Source organism: Chrysemys picta, chromosome 8, assembly GCF_011386835.1.
Source record: "Chrysemys picta bellii isolate R12L10 chromosome 8, ASM1138683v2, whole genome shotgun sequence".
Taxonomy (NCBI): domain Eukaryota; kingdom Metazoa; phylum Chordata; order Testudines; family Emydidae; genus Chrysemys; species Chrysemys picta.
In genome coordinates, this window is record NC_088798.1 from 95,588,293 (window position 1) to 95,613,462 (window position 25,170).

Consider the following 25,170-nt stretch of genomic DNA (forward strand, 5'->3'; position numbering starts at 1 on the left):
TGCCCTGCCCCTGCAGCCTCTGCGCCCCCTGCCTGCCCCGCCCCTGAAGCCTCTGCGCCCCCTGCTCCCCACTCGCCCTGCAGCCTCTGCACCCCCCCGTCCCTGCAGCCTCTGTGCCCCCTGCTCCCCACTCGCCCTGCAGCCTCTGTGCCCCCCCGCCCCTGCAGCCTCTGTGCCCCCTGCTCCCCACTCGCCCTGCAGCCTCTGCTCCCCACTCGCCCTGCAGCCTTTGCGCCCCCCCCGCCCCTGCAGCCTCTGTGCCCCCTGCTCCCCACTCGCCCTGCAGCCTCTGCGCCCCCTGCCTGCACTGCCTCTACACACACACAGCCCCACCGCCTGCCCTGCTCCCCCCCGCTCACCTGGCAGAGGGAGAAATGCAGGCTCCACGTGGAATCAAACACAGCCGCACTGCTCTGTGGGGGAAGAGGGAGCGGGGAGGGGGAGGGACTCTGGCTGCTAGAGGCCCTAGTGGCTGCGAGCGGCTTTCAATCAGGCCAGGCGTCCAATCAGCCACGCCGCACTCCGCATGAGGGGAAGGGGGAAATCCCAGACATTTCTACTTGATTAGAAATTCCCCCCGGACGGCCATTTAGCGCTGAAAAAGCTGGACGTGTCCGGGGAAACCTGGATGGATTGTAACCCTATCCTCCATGCTCCCTCTTCATAAGACTCCATTCAGTTATCACAGATTTTTAGATAGAGGAAAAAATAGTCACTGTGAAAAAGCCACTGTATATAATAATCTCATTAAGAAATTTGAATAGCCAGAAATCCAGATAGTTTGGCCATTTACACACTTACTACTTTGTGCAATAATGCAACCATGAATTTGGTAATTGCATGTGCAAATATCATGATCACTTGGATGTGCAATAACATGCATACACAAAACAAACACCATAATTGCACAAGCAAACTGGCTGCATAAACTACACCGGTTTTGTGCGTTCATCCGTGCACTTAAGTTGTTACAAAATCTGGATTTAAAGGGTACTTTAAAAAGATGGCTGTGGTTATTCTATATAGCAAATGCAGTATGACTAAAATGATTTATTCCCTATAGTCAGTAGCCTCTGCCATCAAAGCTTCTGTTTGAAGTGCTGCAGCAGAAGCCCAAAACTTTAGGAGGAAACCAGCACAAAAGGAGAAGCCTTGACTCCTGAGACTACTGACTGAATTGATTAAATAAATGTTTCACTTTTATCTCTAAAACAAGTGTTACCCCTCCCCCCAACCTCTCCCCCGCAAAAAGTAGCAGCAACCCACAAAACCTCATTAGCTGAATATACCAGGGTTGTTGCCTCCTGATCGCCTCCTCGTGGCCAGCAGAGGCTCCACTGCAGCTTACCTCTGGTTTCCCTCTTCAGTCCCCTTAAGACTCCCACACAGTCTTTTTTGTGGCTAACACCCTCCTCCCCCCCAGGCTGAGGTTTAGTATATAATAGAGTTCAAAATAATCCTCAAAATAAAGCCCATCTCCCCAACCCAAACATTTATACTCCGCTCTGGCCCTTCTACCACACTGAGCTCTTTTCCTATTATATCCCACTCTGCCCCTCATGAAATCCTCATTCTTGGCCCTTCTCAGCAGGAGCACAGCCTTCTGGCCCTGGATTCCTTCTTCTGTCAGCATCTCCCCTGTTCTGAGGGAGAAGGCAGCATATATACTGCCTGCTTTCAGAGAGCTCCTCCTAGTTGGCTGGGAGAGAGGGGAGCCCTGCCCCACCTATACCACAGGGCTCCTGGTCCCAGGGCCTTAAAGGGACAGTGTCCTGGGTTTTTCCTCCCATCCAACTATTAATTCCCCATTACTGCTTTGACCATTTCCTGAGTCTTTGTTTCATTGTTTCTGGAACAGGGTTTTCTTGCCCCTTTCAGGTTTAAAGGGCCAGCATGCTCAGCTACACTGAACAATTTCCCCTTTGCCTAATGCCTTCTGCTTCCATATCTGTATTCAGCCCATTTAAAAAGAGAAAAATATTAAACGGTCAGCTGTTATGCCTCTCTTTTAATAACGAATTAGAATTAGAAAATGAGTGTCGTTTGTGAAGAACAGATTGAGGGAGTGGCTACCTAAACTCAGGTGATACTTCCTGGGTTATGCCCAGGGGTGAAAGTAACTTAAAGGACTTACCGGTACGCCAGAGTCGTGAGCGGGGGCGTGGCCTCAACCAGAAGAGGCGGGGCCTTTCAAGATTTAAAGGCCCTGGGGCTCCGGCTGTGGCTGGGAGCCCCAGGGCCTTTAAATCACTCCGGAGCTACCAGCTGCAGAGGCGGCTGGGAGCCCAGGGGCTCAGGGGCAAATTAAAGGGCCCAGGGCTCCAGCCACCGTGGAACTGCGGGCCCTTTAAATCACTGCCGGAGCTCAGGCAGCGCTTTAAAGGGCCCAGAGCTCCCTGCAGCGGCTGGAGCCCTGGGCCCTTTAAATCACCGCCGCGGAAGCCGGTCCAGTCTGGCACAGCATACTGGCTCTTGCTGGTACACCATACCAGACTGGACCGGCTTACTTTCACCGCTGATTATGCCCAAATAAATCTGTTAGTCTTTAAGGTGCCACGAGGACTCCTTGTTGTTTTTGCTGATACAGACTAACACGGCTACCCCTCTGAAACCAGTTTCCTGGGTTAGAGGGCACTTGCTGTAGAAATAAACAGAAGGTACACAGTGAAGTTTCTTCCATTCACAATATTGTAGCTGGGTCACAAAAACTGTTTTGGAGAAAATACTTGGGGGCTGGGGAGAGGTTCCCTTCACTACAGAGGGCAAAGTCTAATCCTGATTTTCTGAACTCTGGTGAATCAAATCTCTGGATAAGTTCAGTTCCTCAATTACAGGAGCAGATCTCCATTGCCAGTCAGTTGCCTGTGGCGTTTAGGAGCTGAGCAAAGCAACAACACTACAGAGCCTAAGAGGTCGGCAGGAATTTAGTTCCTGTGGTGTTGGGCACTCAGCTGAACTGCCGCTTTCAGATATTTAAATATCAAGTTTTACAAAGCTTTCAGATTTCACAAAGACATTAGTAAAATTGGGGGTGTTTTACATGCGCCTGTGAAACTATTATGAATGGACCAAATTTCTAGCTGATGACATTCAGTGAGAACAAAGCAACAAAAGGGCGCGGATGGAAAAACCATACTCAGCTAAATGCATTATCAATGTATCCGATGGGAATGTACACCCTCGTTGAGCTCCTAAGGAAGGTGGGGAATGGGGTTGGATGTGTGGTACAGAGAGGAGACAACCCCTTCTTCTCCACCTCCTTACCCCTCATATTAGGGGAGGGCAATGGAGTCCCAGTAATAGTGCTGGGACAAGGTTAAAGGAGTTGTGGGAGCTGACAGCAGCCCTCCATCAGGTGGTACAAAGAAAAAATGACCTGCACTGGACAAGTTATTGCAGATGGTTCCCAGATGTTATTCAATAAAGTTGTGCCCTAGTTCAACCACGTTCCTGGTATTTTGTCAGTCTTCCTGTGGCGTCTGGCACAATAGGATAGCAAGCAGTGCGACAATGGCTCTGCTTCCTTGTGTATTATGCATTCATCTCAAGGTGTCAATGTACAATGGGGTTTTTAAATGTTTTCAAAGTAGGCGTAATTCAAAGGGATGGAACTGGAAATGGGAGACTGCCGATTAAGTGAGAACCCCAGAAATGTGAGGGCCTGTGCAGTTGCACATTTAACACATATCTAGCATTGGCCCGGCCCTCCAGCCCACAAGCAAAGTGAGCACTTTTCACAGATTCAGAAGCTCTGAGACTTTGAAAAAGGCAGCCATGAAAATATCAATGTCTTGATCTGCCAGAACTTCTGGTGGAGCAGTGAATGTCCACAGTGAATGCAACTTCTTTCTTCTTTCCTGTAGACTCCAGATTCCTGAGAAAGACGAATCCAGTCTTGGGAGTAGGAATGAGGAGAATAAAGACAGTAGTGCAGTTGTGAATTCATGTTGTCCAGATGTCAAGGAACTAACTCCTGAAATCCCTATTCTGTTCCCCAGAAGAGGAGGCAATGAAGAGACTCAGGTGGAAAAAGAATGCAGAGTAAAATGTCTGGCTGGAAATGCTTCAAAGGGAACCCCCCATCTGCAATTAGAGGCAAATGATATTGCACTTTCCCAGGAAAAAATAAATTGCCACACGGCATCATCAGTTCAGTCCGAGCAAGGAGATAAAATCAGTAGTTCAGCCTTAAATGAAAAAGCAGCATACAACAGCCAGAATCGTGTCCTGCCAGAAAAGGAGACAGATTTTCCTAAAAGGAGACTGAAATCCCCTGAAGACCAGAGATATGAAGAACTTGCTATGGAAATCATTGCCAAAGACAATTCTCTGGCTGATATCCTCATCCCTTGTCCTACTAGAAAAACTGCACTAGACCTCCTGGAGGGCCTTTTTCCTGTTAACATTTCAGTGTCTGACAGATCACACAGGAATAAGGGAGCTAGAATGAGAGAAGAGGTGCAGCCTGTTCTAGAAAATGAGTAAGTAGTTTGAGATTACATATTCCTTCCTGTCTCAATGTCTATTTGTCTCATGCATTCACTGGAGCTAAGAATACCTGGGGATCCTGTTTTTTAAATCAGCAACAAATTCTGTGGCCCATCTTCTGGTTGGCACACCAAGGAATGTCTAAGGAAATAGTAAGAAAGAGAGGTAGGATTCTGACTGGGAAATAGGGCCCTGAATAGCTATGATAGTGCCCTGGTTGGATTTCTTTTGTGTATCACATGCAATGTGCCAGACTGGAAATGTTTTCATGAGAGATCCCAAAGTAGTTCTGGAGTTATTAGAAGGGAACATGATCATTCTTGGCTGTCAGAAATCTTATGCTCCAGATATTTTCAAAGGTTAGACACATCCCTGCTTGGGGGGAAAAATGATTCTGGCTAGTCTAGAAACGTGTGAATAGGAAACACATTGTTCATGAAGTAGGCTCTAAACATTTGTTAACATATTTATTTTCTGCTTCAGTAGCAGGAAAAGTATTGACGGTCCAACAGAACCATGTTCTGAAGCTGAACACAGTGCAGGTCACAGTACAGAAGATCCCAATTCTAACATGAACCAAATCCTGATTAAGAACGGAGATGGCTCAAGTGACCTTGATGACATCACTTCCAAGAAAGTAGGTATATGAATGTGAAAAGGACTGTGTGGGTTTCTTTTACAGTAACTGAGATATTATCATAAATTTGGTATGTGTAGTGTTAGAGGAAAGCACTTTTATCAACATACTTTCACACAATATCATTACTTCAAAGTGCGTTGAGACTTTCTGGGCCAAATTCATCTTTATTATAACTCCATTTAAAGTCATGATGAATTTGGTATATTGATTGTAACTGGTGTTGTCTAAATTCTGTCCTGTTTTATTCATCTGCCAAAGACATCCACTGTGGGAGTGATCAGGGATAGATTCTGAGCTGAACGCTTCCTTGCAAAACTAGCTTCTGTGCACTAGCTGATTCACAATTGTACAGTATTTGAGACCAGATCTGAACCCTAAATTGATGACATCTGGCAGTCTAAGTGAAAGATGATCTTTACATTCAGAGAACTGGCAGCAGTTTCTGTTGATAGCATCGGCCTATTGGCTTTCACATGTGTAGTGAGAAAGAGATACGCTTAGACTATAATTCCTGAAGTAGAAATACTGTGCTTCTTTAAAAATAACCCACATCACTCTTCAAAAGAATTAAGCTTGTTAGTTGTAGAAACGTGGCCAAATTAATTATAATCTGCCTACTTAAAATTCTTCCTACAGTGGATGTGGTGGTATTCTTCCCTCTGCACTGTTTAGCGGCTGCTCCCTTCTATGTCAGAGTTGGCTGCATTTCAGTGAAAAGTGGTGTGATCCTTCTCCCACTCTCATCTCTGAGCCTTCTTTCATGCTGCCCACTATGCATGGAACACCCTCCCCAAATCTGTTCACCAACCTACCTCCCTTGCCTCATTCAAATCCCCCCCCTAGAATTCAGTTCTGTTATGTTGACAACAGGAAGTGAGTTGAATTAGCTTGTAATGGAACCATCACACTGTCCGTGTCTTACTGAGTAACCACATGATCTTAATACTATAACCGTTCTCCTCCTCCTCCTCCCCCTTCCTTTTTTTTGCGTGTTAATTACCCTTGCCAGGTATGTTATGCAAACTCTTTGACTTTACTGAGGCAACTACCAGACATTGACTCTTGGGGGTGAAAATAATAATAATATAGTTTATAATGTCATTGGAACTTGTTTGTAACTGTCTTTTGTACAGGCTTGAAAGTATTAAAAAAAAGTTTAAAATCTGGAGGAGGCAATCTGTGGAAAAAACCAGTGTCTGTAAGCAGTTTGGATTCTGGGAGTTAGTAACAAAGTTTCCAATATTTTTTATTTCCCCTGCAGAAGGAACTTATTTCTAGCATCCAATCAAAACTGCACACCCTCTGGGAAGAAAGGGAACTTGTCCTATCCGAAACCAAGGAGTATGCTCTGCGTGGCAAAGAGCTAGAGGCAATGGTACAAGATGTCTGCAAGCCCAATGAATATGAGCGCTACCTGATGTTCATTGGTGATCTGGAAAAGGTAGTGAGCCTGCTGCTCTGTTTGTCCAGCCGCCTCGCTCGCGTCCAAAATGCCATGAGGAAAATCAATGAGAATACAGATGCTGAGGAGAAGGTGAGTCACAAGAGGCTTGGAGATTTAGCTGCTTTATTTCTTTCACACTTCTCTTTCAAGATAGGCCTTCACTGGACCCATTTCTCTGTCTCAGAACTGTAGAGTTCTGCATAAAATTAGACCCAGATCTGAACCCTGGCTGGCTTTGCCAGTAGTAGTTAATAATTAGCGTGGTGTATTTCCATAGCAGAAAAAGAGGGAGCCTCACACGAACGATAATTGCTCAGTGGATGAAAAATTAGGCTTCTGCCTTCAGCAGGAGTGCAAGGTGATAATAGGAACAGGTAAGCACTGTGTAGATGCTGAACTGTAGTTGTGGCTTTTGAAACTGTCAGTATATGGGACTGATGATCTGGGAAGCCACTTAAACGTCTCCTGTTGGTGTAGAACAAAAACCTGTATTCCAGATATTTTCCACTGAGGATCATTTCTTCTGAGTTTGGAAAGCCTATTTAACACAATGGCCTTGTCTTCACTGGGGGGGGAAAAGTGTGTTCCTAACTGGAGGTGAAATCCCCCAAAGTCTTTAACTCAACCTTCTAACTCATGTGAACGCCACAAATTACCTTGTCTTCAATAGGAATTTAACTTAAGTTAGCTAACTCGAGTTAGGAACACTGCTTTTTTTCATAGCGTAGACAAAGCCATTATGTCCTAAGAATGATTCTTTTTTCTGCTGTCCTTGTTATATAAGACATGCCCCTTTCCACAATACCACCCACATTGCTGATTCCCAAATGAGGAACAAGTTGAGGACAGAATTCCTCTGTGATCTTAACCCCATGAGCAGCGCTGCTCCTTTTCTGCAGAGCTTTGTATTCTTGTGGATTGTTTTCCTTTACGTTATCAAATGCATATAATCAATCCAAATTCAGAAACTCACCACCAGAATCTTACCATGTGATGCCTCCTGGAGATTCAGGAGCAGTCTGCCCTGGAGTTGAGCTCATGGTAGCAAAAGTGGTTTTAGACAATATTTTAAACTGGTTTTGGCTAACACGGTTTAAAACAAGGCGACGCCTGGCCTCTACTCTTCAGCCAAAGCACATTTAAGCTGTTAGCTGAACTGGTTGTAGATGTTCCCAGCGAACAGTTAATTTCTAGTGGGGTAGTTCCCCTAAACCAGCTAGACTGAGAGCTCTTCACATTAGTTAGGGTACTTTACTCAGGACTTTGGATAAAGAGCTCTAAAGCCTTGTCTATATTATGGAATTTTGACAAAAATCTCCAATCATTCAGCTGCACAAGCTTTAGCAACATTGGGAGCCTCACCTCTCAGGCTCAAACAGCCCTGTTTAGCATGGAGTTGATTAGACTTGTTCTGAGCAGGTTTAATTGATATGGTGCTGAAAACTGAGAACTTCCCACATTGCTAACCTTACTAAAACCAGTCCAGCTAAACTAGGGTTAGCAGTGATGGGAAATGTTAAAATTCCCTAATGTAGGCCAGGCTTAAGCAAATTAATATAAACTGTTTTAAAAGCCACCCTCGCTTAGTAACTACTCTTGTTTAGCAGGTTACTCTCTTCCAGGTACACTAATAGTTATAGTTTATTCTTTTATATTACTAATGTATTATTAGTAATACTAATTTGTTATGCACTGACACTATGTTTGGCTCTGTTCAGGCCACAAATAAAAACACTTTATGCCCTAAAGGTTTTGCAATCTACGCAAGACAGATGCAGGGTAGACAGGACATACTGAGATGATTAGGATTTTAAATATATTATTATTACTACCTTTGACTTGCTTCCTGTGGACAACATGAAAGAAGTGAATCTTGATGGGAATTACCAGCCACCTTTACCTTGCAAGCCACAAGGGAAAGTACTTCAGTCTAGGAGAAGCCATCCAGAATCTAAAGCCACAAGGGGAAGTAATTAAGTTTAATACACTGTGGCTCCTGAATGAAGATCTAGAGTCTGTCAGAAATTATTGGTTTTCATGGTGTATGCTGCTTTTGCTTTTTCCCTACTAGCAATCATTAAATGAGCGGCACAACCTCCTGTCTAGACAGCGGGAAGATGCAAAAGATCTGAAAGAAAACCTGGATCGCAGGGAAAGAGTGGTTTCTGGTATCCTTTCCAAATACCTGACTGACAAGCAACTCCAGGACTACAAACACTTTGTTCAAGTGAAGACCTCTTTACTGATTGAACAGAAAGACCTTGAGGAGCAGATTAAATTTCTCGAGGAGCAGCTGGAGAGCCTAGAGAAGAGCATCCTGCTCTGATGCACAGCAACGGGCCACCCGCTTTCAGGAATGGAGGAATTGGGCATTGTGTTGGAACTCCGCACATATTCACTGCATTGCTGCTAAGACATGAACATGGATCAGTTTGATGAATTCCTATTCGTGTCACAGTGTTGATAAGTGCTTAGATGGTCTAGGGACATGTTGGAAGGGTTTTTCTCTTTGGATGAGCTGAATGACAAAATCTTACAGCATGTAGCAGATTGCATCTTGAAAATGACTGATGAGACATGTCACCCTTATTAATTTGACATTTTCCCTTCTCCCTGTCATCTGCCCGTCTGTTTCCAGACTGACATCATCTCAATAAAAGAATCATAAAAATATTTTCTCTTTGTGGGTGGGTTGAATATTCAAAATAAGAAATGATGTGGGTGTTTGAATTGTGAATTAAACAGAGGATAAACAACTCCAAAGCACAATGCCATGGGCCACTTAGTGAAACTCCTCTGACAGTGTAATGATAGCTGTCCCCAGTTAATACCTAGGAGTGACATGTAATATTGTCACGGGAATAACACTGAGCTCTTTTCATCAGCAATAATTCCCATGGCCTTTTGTGACTCTGCAGCTGTAGAATGCAATGGCTATTCCATCTGAATCTGGGTGAGATGTTCAACAGAAAACTCATGAGGGCCGCAGGAAGAGCTGTGGGCATGGGTTCCCGCAGGCCACAGAGAAGTATTTAGTGGTGAAGTTGACATAAAGGGATGCTCTCAAAGATGGTAAATCCAAAAATTGCATCTATCCTAGCTATCTACAAAGTCCACGCAATGCTTTCTAGGGGACTATTTTTCAAATTATTGCTACACGGCTTGTTTGTTTTTCTTCACTTAGTGCCAGTCACCCAGCATTATTATGGACCCTGCCATGAAAAACCACTGTGCTGTGATACAAAGTGGGTGAATTTTGAAGAGTTTTTGTAAACCATGAGTTAAAAAAAAAAAAAAAAAAAAAAGACTTTAAAAGATGGGAAAATTCCTTGACAATCAGGGCCGGCTCTAGCATTTTTGCCGCCCCAAGCAGAAAAAAAAAAAAAAGCCGTGATCGCAACCACCGGCAGCTCTACCGCCACTTCATTCTACGATGGCAATTCGGCAGCAGGTCCTTCGCTCCGAGAGGGAGTGACAGCCCTGCCACCAAACAGCCGGACATGCCGTCCCCCTCTTCATTGGCTGCCCCACGCACCTGCTTGCTAGGCTCGTGCCTGGAGCCGGCCCTGTTGACAATGTCCTTTTAAAATAATGTGTATTGAAGGTCTTTCAAGTGATATTACTGTATTGAAATTGTTTCATTTAATACTCCTTTACCACTAGGTGTATCAGCTGTAGGTTCCCTGAACATCGAATGAGAATCTAACTGGAGCTTCTTCCAGATCTGGGCAAGAGGAGAAGGCAGGTCTTGATATTTTCACAAGTGACAGAAGTCACCAACATTTGTTATACTGAGAAAAGGAGACAGTTTTATCCCCTGCATCAGAAAGGAAAGCTCCTTGGGTCTGATGTGGCATAGAAAGTTTTCATGGTTGATGCTCATGGAACTTTCAGACGCGCAACAGCCAGTGTTCATAGAACCATGTTGCAAATAAAACTCACTATTAATTATCATCCTTTCCCCCCCTACCAAATATTGTGGTTTTTTTTTCCTTCAGAGCTTTGAGGTTTCCCTCTCCACTTATATATACTGCTCTCTACCATTAAATACTTCACTCAATCACACGTGGAGGTGGCTCTCTGGGACTGGCCAACTCTCATATCTGCCAGCGGAGGTTACTAAAGCATGAGAACAAGATACCCCCTGTAGCAAGTTCCCACTCCTAGAGGGTCTGATTTCTGATCTCCATATTACACTGCCCCAAAGACCCTCCCACCCATCCCCCTTTCCTGATTTGCTCCAGCTTTATCTGCTTTTCTGGGATCAGCTGCAGTGTGGTGGCATTCTTCTATGTTGGCACTTCAGTAAGGGCATACTAAGCACAAATTATGTGGGATAGCCCTGCAAACAAGGTGATTCCTCCTGTCCACGTCCCCGCCCCCCCCCCCCCCCCATGCCTTTGTTAGCAGTACGGAAAAGGTTAATCTTTATTTTGTATAATTGATATCAGTAAAAAACTCTATTCCTCTTGGCTCATCTTGAACAAAAGTCCTCCAGACTCGGAGGTGAGATGAGTAATTAAAAAGACATGTTCTCATTATTTTTCAGTTCTTGCCTTGTCACATGACTTGCTGAATGTGGAGGATGTCTGGTTACTTACTATGCAGCTGTACAATAAACGGAACCATGGTTCGATACAGCCCAGACACCAGTGAAATTGTGCTCAAAGAGGCACTGGACTCTGGCTGTAGAGCTTTGACGCTCACGTTTTTTCAGAGGGAATTGCTTCTAAAGCTCAGCTCACATGCAGGTTTCACAACACAGAGCGAAAAATACCCTGTCAGTGATGCTACGAAGAGCCTTTGCTGCTATAAGCCTTGCCTTCAATTGTTGAAAGTCTGTGACTCACGTACTGTGTGCTGCCTGTCTTTTACATGTATTTGGTATAAGGCACAGAACTGCTTGGCTTAGGAAGCAGACAGCAGTGAGTTGAAACCAAATAACTTAAAGTTTATAACAGAAATATTTATTTAACAGTCAAGAGAGCTCGATGTCCCCATCTTACAGAAACACCCACAACCAGGAGAGGGCCGGGGGCAAGGAAAGGTCAGTGAGGACCCCTGAGGAGTTTTACTCATACTTCCAACATGGGAGCTGGGGCGGATTTTGAGCCTCCCCCACAGAACAGTCAGTGGCTCAGCTCCAGATGACCTACATGGAGTGATGGGAATCCACTGGAGGCCAGAGCCATCTGTACAAAAGGTTACTACTGCCCATCTTCCTGGAGCTCTTCCCCTGCGATCTTCTAAAGGAGTGTTCCACAGCAGAGAAGGGGCTTAGCAGAAAACTGTGAAAGCTTCAGGCTTTATGGACTTTGCAATGGATCTCTTGCAGAATTGGGAATGGAGCCCATCCTAGCAATCCACAAAGCCCCGTCCACATGAGGGCCTCCTTTGCATGAGGAGCCAAGTGCAATATTGCCAATGCCAAGCATTCAAAAATAATGCATCAGGCTCTCCCCAGTCATGAAACTGGCTTAAAATCATGTTCTAATTGGTAATAATTTTGTGTTTTTTTTTAATTTGCATACTTTAGTATTAGGATACACTCAAGCCACATTTTCAAACTTTCATCTGCAATCATTTTTCTTTGTAACCCCACCCCCAGACCTTTTTTTTTTTTTAAATGAAAGCAGATTCTCACATCTTCACAGGATTCCAAGAGCTGGGGCTTGAAGAAAACCACCAAGTAGCATGAGACTTGTGATAAAATTGTGAAAGCTGTTGACATGGCAAGTAGTACAATCTGCCCCCAAAATACTATTCTGGTCTTATGTCCAGTCCAAACTGTGTCTGCCTTAGTCATGGGACTAATTTTAGTGAACTCAATACTGGTATGAGCAGAATTTGAAAAGTCAGTAGTTTGTTTTAGACTCCATATGAATTTTTTAAAGAGATGTTATGCATTTCAACTGAATATTTTAGCACAATTTATCAAAACTGACTGTGGCATTTTTAAATGTTTCTTTCCTCCCCCTTCCCAAAAACTGGGTTAGTGTAAATTAAATGCAGATGATATTTCTATGTATTTAAACATTTATTAAGCCATGTTAGTGCTTTGGAATGTTGGTTATGTTGAAATATAGAACTATGGACAGAGAAATAACACATTTCTTTCCAACCATCTGCTTCATTATTATTTCATTACCTGTCAGTAGCAAACACCCATCATCATTCACAAAGATCCTTGTATATTATTGTATGTACATCTTTATACAATGGAAAAATAGGCATCAATGAGAAAATGCCTTCCTCTCTGATGCTGCTTTTCATGTCAGATTCTAGACAGACAGAAGGTCTTCATACAAGAGTATTTCAGTGCAATAGATAATGTGACAGACATAGCAGAAAATACATCAGATGCTGATTATTTTCAAAAGCATTTTGGTCCTGATTCTCCTCTCACACAATCAGAGGTAACTCCACTTAAGTCAATGGAGTTCCACCAGGATGAGGCCAGTATGTGAGGAAAACTAGACCCTTCAAGGTTAAATCACCTCTCCTGAACAGCATTTCAAAATGAGCGTATAATTTACCAACAACATGAAGTTCAAGGTACCTTAAAAATCTCCATCTCCCCACTGTCAGGTGATTCAAGCCACACATTTAGGTTCGTTAAAAACAAATCTAAGTACTAATACAAATATTGTAAATATTTTAAAATTCCAACTAAATCAGTTTTGGGTTTGGATTGAAACATTTCTCTTACGCTGTTTGCAACTCAGGTACTATAGCCCTGGAATCAGAACATGAGACTGAAATTAACTCTTTAGGCTAGTTTCACTGTCTAGGATGAAGGAAGTACACAAAATAAACAGTAGAAATGGTAATAAGTAAATTAGGCTCCAATTCTGCACACAGTTATGTACATTAACTCAGTGGGACTACTCAAAGTTAAACACATGCATGAGCATTTGCAGGATCCGGGCCTGGGTCTCATTAATCTAAGGTATTATTAATAACCCAAAGAAACTTTTTACTATCTAAAGATTTAACATGACAGTCCCCCTTCAGAAGTGGACTTTAAAAAACACCTACAAATTAAATGTTCAAGGAATGGACAGTTCTAAAAGATCATTACGTATGTTCTTGTTAAATCAATAGGTTTGTTTGTATGAATATATATCAGGAAGTTCGATTTGAAGGCGCAATGCTTTTTTTCCCCTCACAGCTACTCCTTTTACAGAGATGTTTGCCTGGATGACCACTGTAGTTCAAGTTTAACTTTATTAGAATGAATACAAGTTTTAAACCACTGGAAGTGGTGAAGAACAATGCCTTGCCTGTCAATTGGCAATGCTACCACACGGGTTATCTCTCTGTTGAATTGAAATCAAACATATAGTCCCTTTCCCAGTCCAAGAATATAACTGTAGAGGGCTGTTTATGAGATGTAAACTGTCTGCTTGATATTAAAAGGTGGAACTTGCTTGATATAAATAACAGCTCAATCAATCCCTCCCAAGGCATCCTAAGGCAATGATGTAGCTTTAAAACTAACAGAAATTAAAAGGGTATCCTTCTGGTCTTTCACAGCAGAAATGCAGTTGGTTTGGGTACTAGGCAAATTCTCACTCACTCTTAATATTTTGGTATTTGCACATAATGCTTGATAGACCTATCTTTAGAACTACCAAACTTTTTGACATGACAAGGCCTTAATGAACAAACACCACAACTAATCTGCTGTCTAAAAGGTAGTTACAGTGCCATGTATGTGCTATTTTTATTTCTCCTAATTCCTCTGTCATGTCTCTGTCTAGGTCTCAGGAAAGTGTAAAAGTGCAAGAGTTGATGAAATATGAAAACAACTTCTAAGTAGACAAAGGGGAAACCGCCTCTGAGGAGCATTAGCAGGTGTGGAGGTCAGTTGTTCTTAGATTAGTACCCTAAGCCCCATGATAGCGGTGGTGTAGTTCAGGCTGCACATATGAGGCTAGTCCTGTATTCCTTGTACATCTAAAATTCCCACTATGGGCTGGGGTGTTCTGCTTTAAAGTTAGGGTTAGGGGTACAGCTGGGGATATACGTTTAGTCTGACTTTGAGAGTTACAGGGATTCTTTTTTAAAACCTGCTGGGCCCAGCCCTGAATAATTCCAACAGTGGTGTAAAGGCCTATTAACCTTCCCACAAAGAGCAATCAGCTGCTAGCACTCACCATGCTTTGCCTTTCAAGTCGACAAGATGAATACAAATACCACCTCATTCCCAACAGTGGTATGCCCCTGAGTCTCACTGGCCTTGGTCTTCTAAGGTATGGAGAGTACCGATATGTATCAAGAAAGTCTCCACAACCAACAAAGGGGAAGGAGGTTGAAAATAGACATTTTCAGAAGAGGTAGAAAAGGTTCTCTCCCGCTCTCCCCACCCATTGACCCAATGGCAGTCCACAGCCTCTCATTTGTTCACAAGCATTACCTGTGCGAGGTAACAGTTATCTCTAAGTAAGGAAGCCTTTTACTGTGAAAACTGTGACCCTCCAGTGTTTCCATCTAAATCCATCCTTTTCACTCTGGCTCTGCTTAGGTAAAAGCTGTTTCTTCCTGCTTCCAATGTCATAAAAGGACCCAGCATTGCTGCTTTCAGAGTCCAACAGTTCTCTGAAGCTGTAGATGCTGAATATGGTCCCGATTGTGCAAGTCTTTCCCCTGAAGTCAGTAGGCGTTCTGCCCAAAACCAGCACACAACTAAAGCTCGGTGCAGTGCAAATAAATACACCTCCCCCATACATTCCTAGTAGTGTTACCACATATGATAACCTTCCACTTGTAACCTCTAATTTGGGTGGCGGCCATGGATTGCTTCACATGCATTTTCTTCTTCTTCAGCAAAGATAGTGACTTTCCCTCTGCCAAGTAGATTAAGGAAGCCCCAGTGCCTCTGATCTTCATTCCAACTCCTGTTCAAAGCACTGGAAAATTACTGGTTTGCAGAGTTGCAGGGTATTGGCACCTCACCACTGCTATACCTGTTGGACTGCTTCTTACCCAAAGAGGAAGTTAGATAGGGAAAAATGTCAAGAATGAATCCACTCGCTGCCAGAGGGGCTGAGCAAGGCACTACAGCAAATCCCCAATGCAGTCCTACAGAACTCACAAAGTGACAGAATAATCAAACTCCAGCTGAAGCCTGCTACCTCTCACTTGATTAATCTGCAGGCCTGATTTTTCCCACAAAACCCCCCAAAAAAGAGTGGCTTCTGCCCAGGAAAGAGTTGTTAGTAGTGCTCTGTAGTGAGAGCGTGCCTTAATAAGGTTTCATTACTTGCATAAAATAAACATAATAGGTACTAGCATAGTGGGCAGGAACTAATTACAGCTAAAGCAAGTGGGATACAAAGTACTGGTGGCAGAGAGTGATTAGAGGGGAGGAGGAGGAAAGGCAGGCATAACGTTAGGTGGGAAAAGCCTCCTCTCCTTAGGAGAGCAAGTTGGGTGGGAGGGAGGGCAAGGAGTGTTAGTGACCACTGCAGGATAGAACCATCACTGTATCGGCATGAGCCTAGCGATGGGAGTCAGGGTTATGCTGGTGGCATGGGAATAAATACGGGAATTCTAAAAAAAAAAAAATGTTCACTTAGGAGCTGAATTCAGACCTATTGAAGTGACTGGGAATCTTTCAGTTGACTTCAGTGGGTGCTAGATCAAGCCTGGACGCACAAAGGCAGCAATGAACTCCTTTTGGCCAAGCCTCATTGCCTGGAGCCCCACTTAAGACAGTTTCAGTCGTCTGTCTGTCTAGAGTTCCTTGCAGGATCTGCAATGGGTCTCCCAGGCCTAGGCACTGGCGTGAATTAATGAGGTTCTACAGTAATTATTAAGTGCAATGATGCCCTTTGCTTTGGGAACTCATAGCAACATTCTGAATGTAAATGAATTCTAAGCCAAGAGCAGAGCCACGTATCGCACAACTAGTTCTCCGTGCCCAGAAGGGAGCCCAGCCCACATATTAGACATGAAAGACTGAACAGGCAGTTGGGAGTCATACAACCTCTTGGGTTAGCACCAGAGGCATCCCAAAAACCACTCAAGAAGCAACAACTGAACTTTACCGTTTGCCCCTGAATGCATCTGACTTGTCATTGTAACAGAGACAGCTAAAATGTCACAAGCCCCCTGAAGCTGAGCCCATCTGTGGCTGAAGCCATGTACTAAAATACTGTGTGAATTATAGGCTTGGTTTAGAGAATAACAAGGCTTCTCTTTCACAAATATTAATGTGAGGGGGTTTTCTAACAAGCTTTCTGGCCATGACTTCTCCCTATCCCAAGCTACCTCATAGAAGATACCACTTCAAGAACATCCTCTAGTTCATCACTTCCCCTTTCCCTGTCCCATGGTAACTCCCGCTGGGATGTGGAAAATGGCACCAGCTTCCATTTCACTGGCCAAGATGGATGCTGCTTCCTGCTCTGGAGGTGAGTCTCATTTGCTGGTCAAGACAAAAAGGATGGGGCTGGTGGTCGGGTTAAGTGGTGATCAAATGCTTTGAGTCAATGTCCTTGGGAGGCAAATGAGTCTTGCTATTCTATGTATTTATAATGCACTCCCCATCATTAGGTTATCTAAGCAGGAATCTGGTATATGGCTGCTAATGATACACACACCAGGGCTTGCAGGGACTGGAAGAAACTACCCAAGGAAAAGCATGTGGGAGGGGTGAGGAACCCATAACAAAATATTATGTAGCACTAATCTTGGACGCTTGCACATATTGCTCTGTTTCTGCATCACCATTGTACTGGTAACTATTGAGGGAGTGGCCATGCTGAGACCACCTGCTTCACTAAGAAGAAATAGGGTAATAGCTTTGTCATTTAAAGAGTGAATGATAGCATCCCATATCCCCCACCCCCTCCACACAGCGCATTACATACCAGGATTGTTCATTTGAGTTCCACAGGAACCCGAATGTCTTGGTAACTCTACAACAATTGTGAGTGTTTTCTCTACAGGCTACACCCTGCACACTCTTTGGGGTGCTATGTATGGGACAAAATATCATGCAAGCTGGTCTCCTCATGTTGTTCCAGCTACTCCGGGACTGAAAAGCCATGAGGAGAGCAGATCCCTTGTTACTATGCTCAGAAGTGGCACCCTGATGCATAAGGCAGCTTGAGCAAAATGCAGACACAAGCCACACAGACAGATCTCGTGGGTGCTCTGGCTACAGAGCAAGGGCCCAATCCTCTGAAATGCTGAGAACCTCCTGCTGAATGCTGAGCACTGTCGTCTTCCACTGAAGTCAATGCAAAGTGAGGCCACTCAGCTCCTCTCAGGGTTGGGCCCTAAGAGGCAATCCTCACTATGGGCCTGAGCCTGATCAAAGCACTCATCCAAACTGGGGAGGTTGAGCTGGGATCTGAAGTCCAGGGCTTGGCCCCGTATCTCTAGCGAGTCCACAGTCTAGCTCAGACTTGAGCTCGAGTCACATAACATTTTGATTCTCTTTTGTTGACTGTTTATTCTCAAGAACTAGAAAGCCGGCGTGGTTTAAATACATAAATACATGAGTTACCACAGCAAAGCTGAATGGATTCTTCATTATGTTCGTACACTAACTTCCTGGACCGGATCCAATCTCAGCTATGTTCTTAGACAAGCCAGAGACTTTTATTTTTTTAATATAAGAGGGGAGTGGGACAAAAGGAGCAGGGAGGGAATGCTGAGCCTTCCAGACAGTCATGTTTTGGGTAGCTGTCTCAGGCAGGGAAAGCAGCTGACGTGCAGCATTCCCTTAATACTACATGTACGCATTCTCCTGCTCACACACATGCACACACAGAGCTCTTTTCTGCTCACAGGAAAAGGATTTACTAACATAATGCTGGTATTAACAGGGGGTATCTAGTTTGTCTGGTTCAAGGGCACCTTAATGTTCTAATCTAAAATCAGTACATTTCTTCATCACAGTAATAATTACAACGCTGAACTTCGTGAAATGAAAGGGATCAGGCTAATAGCCCTGGGGATTCAAGTCCTCTGACAGCAGAACAAGTACAGCCTGGACTATGGCAGTGCAAACTCTCCCCCACTCTTGCCAATATGCCTCAAAACCCTGACTGGGGAGAGGCTGACACCTTCAAAGGGTTCCCATTCCAGATCTGACCTGGTCTGGCTTGTGGAATCTACTAAGAATCACAACACAAATTAGTATGGCTATAGCCTTCCTCTTGGACACAAAGTAACTTCACTTACATGTGCCCATCACAGCATTATTAGTGATGCAGGCCCTTTAAATCTGTGCTTTGTGTAAAGCTTGATAAGGCACAGACATTGCTAGCTCTTAGATATGGCTGTCTCTCAAGTCAGCTAGCAGAAGGAAAGATACTGCAGGTGCCAAATTAAACAGGATGAGGAGACTCTGATGAAAAATCTCTTTAAATGAATTCCAATAGGGTAAAGTTGCTTCTAAAGACCCTAGTGAAGCTGCTGGGTAGCTTTTCTATACAGCAAGTAACTCTTCTCATAAAAAGAGCAAAATCCAGAAAGGAAGGTTATTGCTAGAGGAATTCAGAGCTGCCTATAAAGGCAGACAGAGGGTGTTAACAATGATGGGGACTAACAAGTCATGATCCTGAGAGCAGAAGGCAGTTAGTTTCTCATATGATCATTTTTCTGTGGCTCAGACCTGTGTGCCCTCAGGTCAATGGGAGGTAAATCCCAGGAAATGCTCAACACCTGTCAGTGGAAGGTTGGGGGTGCTAGGCTGAGACTCAAGAGACAGGGCTTCAATTCCCTGCTTTGCCACAGACTTTCTATGTGTCCATGGGCAAGTCACTTAACTTTTCTGGGCTCCAGTTCCCGAGCTGTATAATAGAGATAATAGCACTTTTCCACCTCACAGGGTTACATGAGGCTAAATACATTAATGATTGAGAGGTGCTCAAATACCCCAGTAATGGGGGTCATCTAAGTATCAAAGCTAGATAGCATTAGCCCCAAAGTCATTTCCCCATAGGGAAATGCTTGTGTGACTTATACCTTTGGGTTATATTTTCTCCTCTAGTCTCCATATGGGTACTGTCACTTGTAGAAAATGAGTGAATGGGAGGAAGGAGAGGTCTCTGGTATGAATGAGGAGAGTGTGTGTGTGTGTGGGGGGGGAGGTTATGGTAGGAGAAGACCCTGCCTGTTATGTTGAGGTTAGGTAGGGGTGGGCTGTGGTTTCTGACACATCGCATGATGGTTGCAGTGGACCATAGGAAAGGGTCACTGTTTTCCATACAGCAGAAAGCGGGGGGTCAGGGGGGAGAAGGTGGTCTGTATGATGGGATGGGTGAGGGCGTGGAGGACAGAGTAAAGATTAGTGCTGGGCTAAAGTTGGAATCTACTGGCTTCCGCTTCTACCCTGTTAGTATCCTGATGTGAGACTAGGTGATGCGCTTGGTTGTGATGTGGAACCTCCCGGGTACAGTAGCTTCAGCACCATTTCCCTCCCTGCTAGGAACCTTGGTGCCAGTGGTCTCCTGAGCCTTATAGAAGGGCCTAAGAGCCTATGCTAGTGTATAGGCCCTGTGTTATTGTTGTCAAAACAAGTAGCTCCTTAGGGGGAAAAAACATCTCAGACTTGTACAAACAAAACCAGGCCTAGGAAGCTAAACTAGTAACATGAAACACCTATGGGCCAAAGCTGATCACATGCTGGTTGAAGTTTAATTTCATCTGTGCTTTATTGCCACTAAAACCTTCTTTGTTTGATTATATTTTTAAAAGCAATGCCTAAAATCTCTCCCTCAAGCACCGGGCTAGAAATACAATGTGCTGTTCTATAAAACGTGTCTGCATAGGAAAACCTTAGATGGATCCATTTTGAATATTAAGCCTTTAGTTCTGTCTCTTATAAACCGTAGGTGGGAATCTTACAGCTTTCAGGATTGTCTGAGCAGAGAGGCAGTGAGACTTCTTTCCACAGATAGACTCCTCCTGTGCCCTATCACTAGTGCAGGGTCTCTGCTGTTTTGTTTCTTCCTACAGCAGCTAAGATTTCACTCAAATTTTCTAGCCTCTTTTGGTTTAAAGATTATGGACCGGATTCTCCCCTGCCTAGGGTCCTGTGTCGTCATTTACAGCTCGGGAGCAAAACACCAGCAACAGATTCTATCCCCTGCATGCTCCTCTGGCAGTGGATAGAAGCTGCAACTGGCAAAGGAGAATTTCTCCCATCACACACACAGTGTAGGGCCACTGTACTGTGCTGTCCCCCTCATAAGCCCCAATGTAGGGGAAGTGCCAGGGGTGGGACTGGCAGAAGGTGAGCCTGTAGTGACCTGAGCATTGCTTTGCAGCCCAGAGTGCAGCCCCAGGGCCATTTCAGACCCCAGAGTAGCCCAGAATCTGGAGGGCACTAAGGAAGTGTAAAAGCTCCCCTCCCCTGGGGTTGCATACTGAGCCCCTGAGTTGGTAGCATTTGACACTCACTGTGCACAGGCTTAGGTAACTACAGGAGCACCAGGGAGTGGAGAATCAGGCCCACATCCCTGGAACATAAACCGCTGTGTTCTGCCCAGCTAACGTCACCTCTCTGAACACTGCACACAGCCAGAGAGTAGCTCCAGTACAGTCCAAGAGGCACGGACTGATCTTAGGGACTGCCCATCTCCAAGCTTATCCCTACTCTATTCAGGGTACAGGCAGGTACTGACTGGTGGGCTGGTTTGTGGTAGCTCAGCAAAGCAGTGCTTTCCCCCCCAGAAGTTGCCATCTTGTGTTCCAGTATCCAGGCTTTCATAAGTCTCTAGCCTGTGTAAATCAATGCAGTGAAGTCTGCCTGAGTCTGCAGACTGACAGAAACAAGAGAGCTGAATGTTGTGGGCTGCCCCCGTTCGTCTCAAGGGGCTGGAGAAGCTGAAGTCTAGTGATGACCATTTAAAATGTCACTGTTGTAAACGCTTTCACTGCTGTTTGATAGCTGACCTGTAACTGATTAAAGCAACAAGGGAGGTGGTTTAGAGCACCGGTGGCGGAAATCTTGCTCAGTCTTCTTGGTTTTTTTACTCCCCTCTGCTGTTTGGGGAGCCAGGATGGAAGTTTAGGCTGAGAGGAATCGTTGTGTGAAGAGGGAAGTAGAGGAAACCAGGCAGGATGAGTGTGGGGAGGACCCTTCCAGAAATGTGTGGTGGGTCTGGGCCCACTTCAACCTTAACTGCCCCCACATCCAGGACCAGGACAGGAAGGTCATACAGAGGGAGTGAGAGAAAGGGATAGGAATCCCCCAGGATGTCATGGAAGGCTTACTTATTTGCCAGACCTCCCAACGATTTGCTCCCTTCCTCCCTCAGATTTCATGCCACACTCAAAACCCCACATTTGCAGTTACCCCGCCAAGGACTGTGGTCCCTTCGCAGCCAGGCACTGCTGCCCTTTAAAGGGTAATGGGTATCATTTTGAGGAACACGTGACTCTAGCTCCCCCTGCTGGGGATGAATAATGATACCCAGCCGTTATATAATGGCATTTTCCAGTGATGTACAACCATTAACTAACATGCTGTCTCTGCAGCAGCCCCCAACACAAGGTGCACTCGGATTTTGCCTCAGATTTTTTTTATCATTAATGAACTAATAGCAAATGAATGTTCCTCAGTATGGTACAGAACACGTGCTCTATTTCCCCCCCTTAAACAAACAACATGCTCTTTGTGCCTAAACTGCATCAGTGCCAAAGGCATGCTAGTGCAATCTTAATTTGGAGATTTCTTCATTAGCACAAATCACTGGAAACATCAATAACTGTCATGATGCAGTTTTACTTTGATTCATATGTAAATCAGAAGGCAAGGGAATGTAGGTCCCAGGATGGCAGTATGCAGAGCAGGAAGGAGAGGAGAAGAGCAAGTAATGGGCAGGACAGGGAGGAGGTTCTTACTCATGTTATGTTTGTACCGTACCGTATCTAAACGCACTTGGTAAAGAGATAGTTCAATAACAGTGATTAGCATTTGACTAAAAAGTACTCGCTCCTCCCTCAATGCCTTTGTGAGTCAGGGATTACCCCATTTGACCGATGGGGAAACAAAGGCAGACAGGTTAAGGTCACCATTTTCAGAAGGGTCCACTCTTTCCGGGTTCCCACCTGCAGCTCCCACTGAATCCAGCTAGAGATGTGGGGGATCCAGCAACTCTCCAAATCTGGCCTTGTGTGTTTCAAGGTCAGCGTGTTTTTTTTTAAAAAAGGAGACACCCTAAAGGGAGACACTTTAAAAAATGTTTAGCCTAAATGCCTTGTGAAATGATACCAGAGCTGAGACTCTATTTCTTCTAGTTCATCACTAGCCTGAAGCTAAAATCTTCCTTAAGAGGTTCTTTTTCAAGGCAAGCTCTCGAGATTTACAGAGAACCATCCTGGTTTTGAGAGGGATGTTCAGCATCCCACAAAAGGTCATTAGGGACCTGACACTGGGAGCATGTCATTGTGTTGCTATCACACAGCTTGTCTTGGAGGCCAAAGTCTAGTCTAACTCTGGGTAGTTACTATTGGGTGGAGCTCTCTATCTTCTGGGTTTGTTTATTTTATTTTTTCATAATAGCACCTCTCAGTGTCCTATCTGAGCACTGACTTTCTGAGCTACTGGGATTCTTTGGAAAAGGCTGAAATATCTATGTTGAGGCGGGGAACAAACTAAGCAACATAGGCCAAATGTTACTTCTTTCTGACCTTGAGTACAATTCAACTAAAACATAATCTAGTTTTAACTCACCTGATGTGGGTGTTGCACTATAGATCTTGTAGAATTTGGGTAAATCAGCTCAATGTGACTACGTTTATAAAATGTTACGCTAGATTCTGATTTATATTTACAGTGAGGATATCAATATGTAATTAATTGTATCATCAGATACTAGGGGATAGCCAGCTACCCACCTTCCCTTATTGTGTAGTATGTGCTGTATAATGATGCATTTATTAAAGCATCAAGGACCAAATCTCGCAGTCATTCATTCAGGTGAAACTCCTATTGAGTTCATTGGGGATTTTGCCTAAATAGGGGTTGTTAAATTTGACCCCAGAGTAATTTGAAATAATGGAGAGCTATAAAATCCATCTGCTTGTAACTTCAAAGGGCAAGATTCAGTCCCCAAATAGAAGAATTAAACTGACATAACCTTGATCATTGCCAAGAAATGTGCCTTTCTGATTGGTTGGGAATTAAATACTATGTCTCCTTTTCAATCACAACTGTAGCAAATGAAAAAGAAATGCAGAACAATAGAGCCATTGGTTTGAATTCAAGTTATAGTTCACTAGAATTCATTTCCACAGAATTACAATGGATTCATTCTTATTACCTCTGAGTATTGTTTGCACTTGTGGAAGTCAAATGGTATGGGGAACACTAACGAGTGCCTGGGTAATTATGTTTTTTAAAAAATTGTTTACTAAGAAGGTGGGCATGAACTGAGTCACCATATAAACTTGTTAATGGTCAGCCGCACCCATCTATTTTATAGATTGCAAACTCTTCCCTGTTTGTTTTGCAAGGTGCTTAACACACCCTTGAACATGGTCCAAATGAATTATAATAATGACACACAGGCTTTGTCTTCACTGCAAAAATAAAGCATTTTTTTTTTTTTACTCTGAACTAGCTCAGTCAATGTAAAATCCTAGTGGAGACAAGGCATGGGTAGCTTTTACCTAGATGTAGATAGTCAAGATCAACTCTATAGCCTCTACTTGGGGTGCTTTGTCTCCACTTGGATTTTACATCAAGACAGCTATGTTGATGTAAAAAACCACACACACCCTTTTCCTTTTTTTTGCACTAAAGATATAGCCACAGTTTGTTGTTCCAAGAAACACTTACTGCAAGTATGCTTTTTATCTGCAGAACATGAAAGGACACTTTCTTAAAAACAGTATAATAGATTCCAATATAAAATATGAACATGGATTGAGCATATCCATATTTTATCACATAGCCTCAGAATGATAAAGGGCTGAGTCACTCAAGTGATAGTTTTCCTGGATGTAGCCACTGAATATTTTTACTAGCTAAAGTGCCTTTACTTTGCAACATGGCTGCAATATCTCAGGCTTTGTAGTATGCCCATTTAGGCTGAAGGAACAGAACGAGGTGTATACTGTCAGGTGATCTACAAGTGAATCTTAAGAAATTCCTATAGGGTTATGCTGTATTAATTGCATGGGTTTTTCTTCTGGAGTGACGAGGGTTTGATTTGCATTTGCACTATGCCAAGGTTAGTGTATCTATCATATTGATCATGTTGACATCATCAGCTATAGAACCAATTGGCTGTATTTTATTTTATTTTTACTCTACCAATGCCAAATATAGAAATCATGAGGTGCTTGGTCATTAACATTTGCTTACCTGCTTGATTAGCTCAATACATGAGCAGGGCCCCTCCAGAACAACCCATTATCTTCTGAGATAAACAGGGCCAAAGCTATCCCTGGAATCAAGAGTTCCACTTGGGATGACTGTGGCCACTCCATGTAGTATTTTTAATGAGGACAAAAGGAGGTGGGGAGGAGAGCAAGATGCCTTTTCCAGTCGCACTGGTAGTGCAGTACCGTTTGTGGAATGTTTCAACAAAGCCAGTTATGTAGACAGAAAGAGGAAGTATTGGGTTTA

At 43.9% G+C, this 25,170-nt stretch overlaps 1 protein-coding gene across 9 annotated transcripts in view; it reads left to right on the forward strand.

Moving 5' to 3' along the window:
- The window catches only part of SHROOM1 (shroom family member 1), a 77,999-nt gene extending 65,305 nt beyond the window's left edge, over nucleotides 1-12,694 (forward strand). For 5 of the 9 annotated variants that reach the window (XM_005302834.4, XM_065555915.1, XM_024107825.3 and 2 more), the window contains 4 exons: nucleotides 3,864-4,481; nucleotides 4,972-5,125; nucleotides 6,390-6,662; nucleotides 8,644-11,120. In XM_005302834.4, the coding sequence (XP_005302891.2) occupies nucleotides 3,864-4,481; nucleotides 4,972-5,125; nucleotides 6,390-6,662; nucleotides 8,644-8,898 (1,300 nt within the window). In that variant the 3' untranslated portion in view covers nucleotides 8,899-11,120. Of the gene's footprint in view, nucleotides 1-3,863; nucleotides 4,482-4,971; nucleotides 5,126-6,389; nucleotides 6,663-8,643 lie in introns of all 9 variants that reach the window. The other 4 variants (XM_065555917.1, XM_065555918.1, XM_065555919.1 and 1 more) reach the window with 3 other exon arrangements.
- Nucleotides 12,695-25,170: the final 12,476 nt, after the last annotated feature.